Genomic DNA, 8,867 nt, shown 5'->3' on the forward strand with positions numbered 1-8,867 from the left:
GTTGGCGGGGGCGCAGGTGGCCCGCCAGGTGCGGGCGGCAGGTCCTTGTGGCAGCGGCGGTGGCGGATGAGGCTGGACACGTGGTTGTAGGTGCGGCCGCAGACCGCGCACTCGTAGGGGCGCTCGCCCGAGTGCACCAGCATGTGCTGCACCAAGTGGGACGACTGCTTGAAGGACTTGTGGCACACACCGCACGGGAAGCGCCGCTCCATCAGGTACTTGAGCCGCCGGAAGTAGCCCTTGTCGTCCTTGGACGGGTCACAGGCCACGCCCGCGGGGGGCCCTGGCGGGGTTTGTGCGGGGCTGGGCAGCGGCCCCGGGGTGCCAGTGGGTGCGCCCAGCCCTGGTGTCACCCCCGGCCCGGACGCTGGGCCTGCGCGCTTCAGATTCCCGAAGAGGTGCTGGTGGCCCGAGAGGTCCACGATGCCCCACTGCGGGGCCGGGAAGGCGGCGTCGAAGAGGGGTGGCGGGGGCGCCCCGAAGGCAGGGGGCAGGGGCGGGTCCGGCTTCTTGGCGTGGGTGGCCGCAGATGAGGACGACGACGAAGATTGCGCCTCGGCCTTGGGCTTGAAGGTGGGCTGCGGCGGCGGGTAGTCGTACTGAGGAGTTGGGGGCGGGGGCGGCTGGGGGGGCGGCCCCGGCGCGCATGGCAGCGCGGCCATGGCCTTGCTGTGCTCCCCGTAAAGCTCCATGGGCTCGAAGCGCTGGTGGTTCAAGAACTCCAGGAAGTCGAAGGGATAGCTCTGGAAGTGCACGCCGTCCTCGCCCCCCAGGCCGCTGTTCCCGCCGCCCCCGGCGCTGCTGCCAGTGGGGTTTGCCTCCATCGCGGGCGACTCTGCGAGGAAGAAGGCGGGTCTCAGTGGGGCCGGGCCAGGACTAGGGCTCCCCGCCACCATCCTCCACTTCCAGCTTCCGCCCCTGCCTTTCTGTCTTTCCACCTCACTCAGACCCAGGAGACCACTCCAGCTTGTTCTCTCTGCCCGCCACTATCCCCTTTGTTTCTGAACATCCCGCCAAATTATCTTTTGCGTTGTCTCTTCCCCGATTCTTGGGGGTCTTATACACTTCCTCTGCCCCATCTCCCAGGTCCCCCTGCCCATTCCATTCTTTTAGGCCAGCAGCCCCTCTGTTCTCAAACACCCTGCAGCCACCACCCCTGGGGTTACCTCTGTAAAACTGACAACAGTTTGTTTCCACTACTGTGGTTCCCCTGCTCCGGGTGGGGGGACACAAAGGGGTAAGCAGGGGCCATAACTAAAAGGCTGGCCTGTGAATCCCCAGAGGTACATGGAAAGTAAGGCCTGGTGACCAAGTGCCTAAGAGTCCCACGGTTACGGTCCTGTGGGGCAGTTCTACCCTGCACATGTAGGGTTGCCTGAGTCAGAACCGGGGTGGCGATATGTGTGTGCCTATCACGATGGCTAAGAGGGTGGAGTCTGGGGGCCCAAGTGCCAGCTTCCAGCCTGTGCTGTGTGATCCCAACTATGTCCCCAAGGCATTCTGTGCCTCAGTTTCCTCCTCCCTCAGACATCCACGGACAAAAACCTGCCCCTCGGGCTGCTGGGAGGACTCAGCCAGAGATGGTGATGCCTGCCTGCGGGACCTTCTGCTGCCCTGGGAGACTCAGGCCACCGGGAACCTGTGACTCAGGCCAGTTTGGAGGCTGAGGTCTTTGCGGATGCTGTCACGTAAGATGAGGTCACACTCAGCCAATGGCTGTGTCCTTTACACCCCTCCTTTCCATTGGGTGGGTTCTGAGTCACAGCTACAGGGGGGAGGGGGGAGGAGGTGGGCGGTGGGGGAGTGGTTGCAGGAGAGAGCTGCCCCAGGTGGTTTCTATACATCTTTCTCTCGTGGGGAAGTTGGTGGTATAACCTGCTGCATCTCTGGGGCATAGCAGCCCAGCCCAGCCAGGTGAAGACCGATCTGGACCCGGAGGTTGGAGGAACACTCAGGAGATGACATTCTACAAGGGCCTCTGCCCAGGGCAGTGCTGCCCAAACCTGGATTAGGGGCGTTTGGGACCCAGAGCCTTGAGGAAGAGTTTGTGCTGTAAGCCACCCACTGGGTGGTACCGTGTGATGGCAGGCCTGAATCACTTGCCCCCCTCCAATGCCCCATATCACAGGCCCACCCACACGACCGCAGGCCAGTCCTTCAAACTTTCGTGGAGGGTCACGGTTATGCACAGGAATTTCATAGTCTCGTGGCCTCCATGGTGGCTACGTGGACCCCTGGACGCCCCTTAAAACCAGACAATTGAAGCTAAAGCGGGCACCCTCTCGAGATCTGTCTGCATGGGATCCCACGCCGGCAACTGGAAAGGTTGGATGAGAACCTGCAGGGCAGTGGGGTGATGTTGCTGTGGGAGGAACCCCTTAAAGAAGGGGGTGGGTGGGATGCATAATTCCAATAATGCATTCAGTGCCCCTGAATCCAACTGCTGAGTGGGCGCACACCTGCGTCCGTTTATTCTCAACAACAGAACCTAATTTTAAAAAGCTAGTCGACATCTTGCTGTGAAGGTGCTTTGTAGGATGTAATCAACAGTTACACTCTGCTGAGTTTAAGGAAATGACCCGAGCTCACGTGAGTGGGCCTTATCCAATCAGTAGAAGACCTTAGACAGCCCCTGAGGTTTCCTGAGGAGGAGGAATTCCACCTGCCTGTCCAGCCTGCCCTGTGAATTTCACTCAAGACTGCCACCACTCTCCTGAGTTCCCAACCTGCCCTCTGGGTTTCAGACTAGCTGGCTCCCACAACTCTATCAGTCAGTTTCTAAAAAGAGACCCTTCTGTGTCTCCTGTTGTTGTTTTGTTTTTCCCTAGAGAAGCCTGGCTGATATGGGAGTGGATCCACTCTGACCCTGGGCAGCTCCTTGTGGCTGAGCAGAACTGCCCTGGAGGGTCTGCTAGGCTGTCTCCTTGGGGGCCCTCTGGGTGGCTTTGAACAGCCAACCAGGGCTCTTTAACTATTTGTGCTGGAGCTTTACCTGGTGATGAGGAGAGCTTGCCCAGGCGGCTAGGCTGGGGGAGGTGGTTACTATTCTCGCACAGGGCATGTGTATGGCTGGCCAGGCGATTCCCTCTGCCTAGAATGTTCTTCCCCAGATTTCCGCCTCCTTCAGTGAGATGTTACCTGTTCGGATGGCACTTCCGTGTGAAGTAGGCAAAGCCCTAGCTGACATGCAGGTTTCACCACCATTCCCCCCATCCTGCTACTCTGTCTTCGTCACACTTCTTGCCAATGAATTACATGTCTGTGCCCTTGATCAAGAGATCAAGGTTGGCACCCAGCTGCTCAACACCCAAAACCAAACTCACTGCCATCCAGTTGATGCTGACTCAGAGTGACCCTGCAGGCCAGGCGAGAGCTGTCCCTGTGGGTTTCTGAGGCTGTAATTCTTTTCGGGTATAGAAAGCCTTGTCATTCTCCTGCAGAGCTGCTGGTGACTGGTGGTTTAGAACTGCTGACCTTGTGGCTATCAGCCCAATGCGTAACCAATACACCAGTAGGGTTCCTTGGGTGCGCCATAAAGGCTGCCAAAATGTGGAAGATAATCCTTGGCATCTGACAGCAATTATGGGTAATGACGGACACAGCATGATTCATGTAACTGATTGATACTGCTAAACTGTATACCTGGAAAAATGCCCAAACAGCAAGTGTGTGCTACTTATTTTTTTTACAACAACAAAATAGGTGGCATAGACAAAAAGACCCAACACATTCTTTAGTCTCCAGTGGGTCAGCGAGAAGAATCAAAGAGTGCGTTAGAGCGTGCTGTCAAGCTAATAAGAACAGAAGAATGATAAAACTCATGAGGTATAGCTAAAGCAGTGCTAAGAGGAAAAGTTATAGCCAGATGCAGCTCTCAGGAATTACTTGCTGACTGGGTGACAGAGTAAGGCTAAACTTGCCAGAACTCCCTGAGGGCAGGGGATACGGGTGAGGGATGGAACTGATGTTGGGGGTGGGACCCTTGGATAAGGGATTCTGGGGGCAGAAACATTATCAGGTTAGCAGGTGCTGCAGGGCTACTGCCAAAAGAGGAGCACTCATGGTAGACAGAACTGTAAAGGCTCATGCTTATTTCCACTGGCCCGTTACTGGGTTGTTGTTTTTTTTAAGGGAACTGAAGCCAGGGAATGGTGGTGTTCCCAGGGAGTTGTGACACAGGCAAGGATTATGGGGGAGAGGTCTTCTGGGAAGAGATTTCCCCGAAGGGGCAGGCGTGCTTGAGCAGTCACGGTAACACGGGCAGCTCAAGTTTGTTCCGAGAGTTCTGTTGACCATCTCACCAACTCCTCTCCACAACCCCTCGGAGGTCAGGGCAGTACCGGCCTCGTGTTACACGTGAGGAAACCGAGGAACAGCAGAGAGAAACCACTTCCCCGGGGTCACACAGTCAGGAACGGGAAAAGCAGGACCTTTCTGGTGCCACGAGGCTGCCCTGTGAGGAGGGCATTCTCGCCTGCTGTTCTGCAGAGCAGTCTCCAGTGGACCTGTCGCTTTTCTGGGTCTTTCTGTGTGTTGGTACGGTGGTTCCTCCCACCATCGTTAAGGGTGCCTGTGATGAGTGGCTCCGTCTGCCAGAGGAGGGAGACGATGACACCCAGGTCCTACGGCTAGCGGCAGCAGGGATGGGGCCATCGGGTCTGGCCCCACCCTGCCCACTCTGAGGAGTAGAGCCTGCTCCTTAGCACTTGCAGGGCGGTGACATTCCAGAAGCAGACTCCCTGGCCTTTCTTCCAAGGCGCCTGGGTGGAGCATGCAGCTCGAACTGCCAGTCTTTAGGGTGGTAGCCAGAGGCTGCATCTGGTGTCACCCAGGGTCCCCAGTCTGAAGTTTGTGGGTGTGGGGAGCTGGCAAGTCAGTTTTCACTCATGGGGGCCTCGATGTGGCAGAGGTAAGTGCCCCCACAGGGCTCTGTAACCTGTTCTCTGCGTGGGGGCCGGAGTGCTTAACCATTGGGCCACCAGGGCTCTTTCCCCAAAAAGCATCCCCTATGACCTGCTGTCTGACAATCTCTCTTCCTCCAAAACGCGGGAAGACCCCCCACACCATCCCACTCCCGCCCTACCCCTTAAACCGAAAGTGTGCTCACCCCACGCACCTGGCTAGGCCCAGGGCAGCTACCAACAAGGCCCAATCCTAGCAAGCACACGCTGAGCCCCTGTGGGACCCTCATGGGCATCATTCCCACTAGACAGGAGGGCCGAGGCCGAACTCTGCAGGGACCTCGCTGCACTCAGTAAAAGCTGAAGAAAAGTGGTCGGCTTGGTCGGCACCATCGGCCCCCACAGCCTTTGGATGACTCCGCACCGCGGGTCCTGACTCCCTAACTCAGATGCCTGCACCAGCACCTGCTTCTCTTATGCTGAAGCCCCGTCCCCTACTCTGAGGCCCCTCCCTGTGCTCTGGCTATTACTCCTGCACAGAAGACCCGTCCCCTACCCTGAGGCCCCTCCCCCCCCCACGCCGGTGACACCGCAGAGATGGCGGGATGGTGTACTTCGGGTCACCCCCTTCTCAAAAGGAATCCTGGTGTGCCAGGTTCAGCCCTCAGCCGCTAACCGAATGACTGATGGTTCGAAGACATCCAGCCGCTCAAGCCAAAGATCTGCTCGCGTTAAGGTTTTTAAAAACCTCACTGGCATCCAAGCAGTGCCAACTCGGAGCGACCCTATGGGACAGGGTAGGTAGGACTGCCCCTGGGGGTTCCCGGGACTGCAAATCTACAGGAGTAGAAAGCCCGGTCTCTCTCCCTGCAGCGTGCCTGGTGGTTTCGAACTGCTGACTTTGAGGATGGCAGCCCAACCACAACTACTGTGCTACCAAGGCTCCGCTCTATGAAGATAACAGCCTGGAAAATCCTACGGGATTTTCCCTCTCACATGAGGGTAGTACCAAGAGTCAGGAACGACTAGCTGGCAACAAACTACCCTGGGTACATGGCTCAGGAGGCCCAGGTTCATGGATCTGTTTTGGTTACTGTTGTACTGGTGGCTAGTGCCTTGCACGTGGAACTGCTAACTACAAGGTCAGCAGTTTGAAACCACCAGCTAGCTGTTCCGCGGTAGACCCATGGGGCTTTTTGTTCCCATGAAGAGTTACAGCCTCCGGAACGGACAAAGCCTGTTCAACCTTGTCCTGTGGGGCCTGTGTGTGGGAATCAACTCTATGACAATGAGTTCGTTTTGATAGCCCCAGTCCTGAACCCCGCCAACCCTCGCTGAGCATGCAGACTTCGACTCACAGCACCTCAGTGTAGGGTTTTCCAAGGCTGCATCTCTTTAGGGAAAGAGACAGCCTCCTCTTTCTCCCATGGAGTGGCTGGTGGGTTTGAACCATGGACCTTGTGGTTAGCAGCCCAAACTTTACCTGGGCAGTGCCACTGAAAATCAAACGCACTGCCATCAATGACATCCTGACTCATAGTCACCCTCGGACAAGGTAGAATTGTCCCTCTGGGTTTCTGACACTCAATTCTTTCCGGGAGTAGAAAGCCTCATTTTTCTCCCGTGGAGCCGGCGGGTGGTTTCGCAGTGCTGACCAGTTGGCAGCCTAATGCATCATCATTACGTCATCAGGACTCAGCAAAGGTTGGCTGAATCGGAATGAATGAGGGGAGGGGGCGTGGCTTGCCCAAAGGGCGGAGCCTGGGGGGGCAATGGACAGAGCAGAGAGGCTCAGGAAAAGGTGCGGGTGCCCGTCGGCCAGAGGGAAGGGACTGGACACCTGATTGTGTCTCTATGCGATAGTTTGCGAGGGGAGGGTGCACACAAGCTGACGGGAAGTAAGAATTGGGATCCGTGTGTCTCAGGAAAATCCTTGCCGCTACATTCTCTGCCACAGTGGCCCCTGCAGCAGCTGTGCCTCATCTGGATGTTTCGCTTCACACATGTGCAGTCAAACCTGGCGGGAGCTGGAATCGCAGGCGGGGACGCCTGTCGGAGAAAGAAAGTGGTGCGCACACAGCCAAGGGCTGAGAACTTTCGGGACCTGGGAAAGCAAGCCAGCACCACCGAGTTCCGACTCCACTGAAGTTTTGTTTTGCAACGTCTGCCCCTGTCCTGGCGTATCAACTCAACACCACGCATGTAGAAGGTGCTCACTAAACACCGTGCATGGAAGAAGGCCGTTCTGGGCCAGGCAAAGGCCCAAGGAGATCACATTTGCCGCCTCCTCTTCCTCACCCAGTTGGTTCATCCGTGTCAACCTTACCAGCCTCCCTGCCGCCCCTCCTGCATGCATGGCACTCAGTTACCTCAGGGCCTTTGCACTTGCTTCCTCACTGTCTGGAACGCTGCCCCACCCCCACCCAGCCAGTGGCCAAGTTACTCCTCCCGGTTACTGTCTCTCCTCTGAGATAGCTACAGTAGCCACCCCTTCCTCTCCCCCCCCAACAAGACTCTATCAGAGTATCCAACCAACACCATGTATCGTCTTTATTTTCCTCTTATCCGTCGCCTCGACCAGACTGTGTGGCTGTCCAGACACACGACACACTAGGACACACTAGGATAGCGCATGGTGCTTCCCATCAGTGAGCTTTACAGCCACAGCTTGCTCCCACGGGGCTGCTGGAGGGACTCCAACCACAGCTGAGTGCTTAACCCATAACAACCAAGGGTTCCCTCAGCGAGACTGCAACACCCCCCTGCGACTGTCTTGGACCAGTGACTGCTCAAGGAGGAATGGGGGAACGAGTGAATGAGGCCACCCCCGCTGGGCTTCTCTGGGAAGTCCCAGATGGAGTGCGACTTGGGTGGGGAGTGGCAGGGCAGACCACGGGCTTCAGGACACGGAGAGGGCCAGTTGCAGAGGGCTGTGCACCCAAGACAGGGCAGACCCAAACGAGGCTGGGGAGGGCGTACTCGTAGGCGTCTGGGGGTAAAATAAAACAAACACGCACTGCTATCAAGTGCATTCCACTTCAACCAGGACACCCACCCCACGGCTACCGCGCTGATTCCGACTCGTAGCGACCCTACGACAGCCCCTGTGGGTTTCCGAGGCTGTTCATCTTTATGGGAGCAAACGGCCTCATCTGGCTTACACTTGGGAACTGCTGGTGGGGTCGAACTGCTGACCTTGCGGTTAGCTGCCCAACCAGAACTTCTTCTTACAACTCATAGCGACCCTTTAAGGCAGGGGAGAGCTGTCCCATAGGGTTTTCGAGGCTGTAGATCTTTATGGGAGCAGATTTCCTCATCATTCTCCTGAAGAGCCGCTGGTGGGTTTGAACCGCTGTTAGTCTGGTTAGGAGCTAGCTCTTAACTATCTGCGCCACCAGAGCGCCTGCTTTCTACCTGAACCCCAGGGCAGGATGTTCTAGAGGAGCGGAGCACGGTGAGACGGGTGCTTTCATGGGGGTGGATGATGTGTTGGAATGAGAGGGGGGGTGTCTTCTGAGGGAGGCGGCACAAGTTTTAGGGGTGCCGTGGTGTGTAGGATGAGCAATAATGGGGTAAAGGACCAGTGCAAAGCTGGAAGCAATCCTGGGCCAATAGAAGGGGGAGGAGGTTTCATTGGCAGCGATTCCCGTGGGGGGAGGGGGGGGCCTCTGGAGGTTCTCCTGGAGAATGATGGGGGGCTAGGGAAATGCACCGTGGGGGACTCTGGCAGTTTAGAGGTGCCACGAGTGAAAATGTTTTGGCATCAGTCCGACAGGGGGTCGTTAATAGGGAGGTAACTGGGATGATCCCCTGGGGGGTAGGTATTGGGGGGCCCGACGGGAGCAGCACTGATTGGGGGCGTCCCGGGGCCAGCACCAGACAGGGCGGAGCCCCCCGCCCCCGTGGCATCCGGGGCCGCACGCCCCGTCACTCACCGGCGCCGGGGTCTCCGCCGGGAGGAGGCCG

The 8,867-nt window shown here is 57.4% G+C and overlaps 1 protein-coding gene across 1 annotated transcript in view; it reads right to left on the bottom strand.

The window, feature by feature from the left end:
- Positions 1 to 3,325, bottom strand: part of ZNF865 (zinc finger protein 865) — a 6,074-nt gene extending 2,749 nt beyond the window's left edge. The window contains exon 1 of the mRNA XM_004715716.2: positions 15 to 3,325. Coding sequence (XP_004715773.2) covers positions 15 to 896 — 882 coding nt within the window. The 5' untranslated portion in view covers positions 897 to 3,325. The remainder of the gene's footprint in view (positions 1 to 14) is intronic.
- Between the last annotated feature and the right edge of the window lie 5,542 nt (positions 3,326 to 8,867).

The sequence above is a fragment of the Echinops telfairi genome, unplaced genomic scaffold, assembly GCF_000313985.2.
Source record: "Echinops telfairi isolate 266 unplaced genomic scaffold, ASM31398v2 ScPeMD7_655;HRSCAF=1070, whole genome shotgun sequence".
Classification (NCBI taxonomy): Eukaryota; Metazoa; Chordata; class Mammalia; order Afrosoricida; family Tenrecidae; genus Echinops; species Echinops telfairi.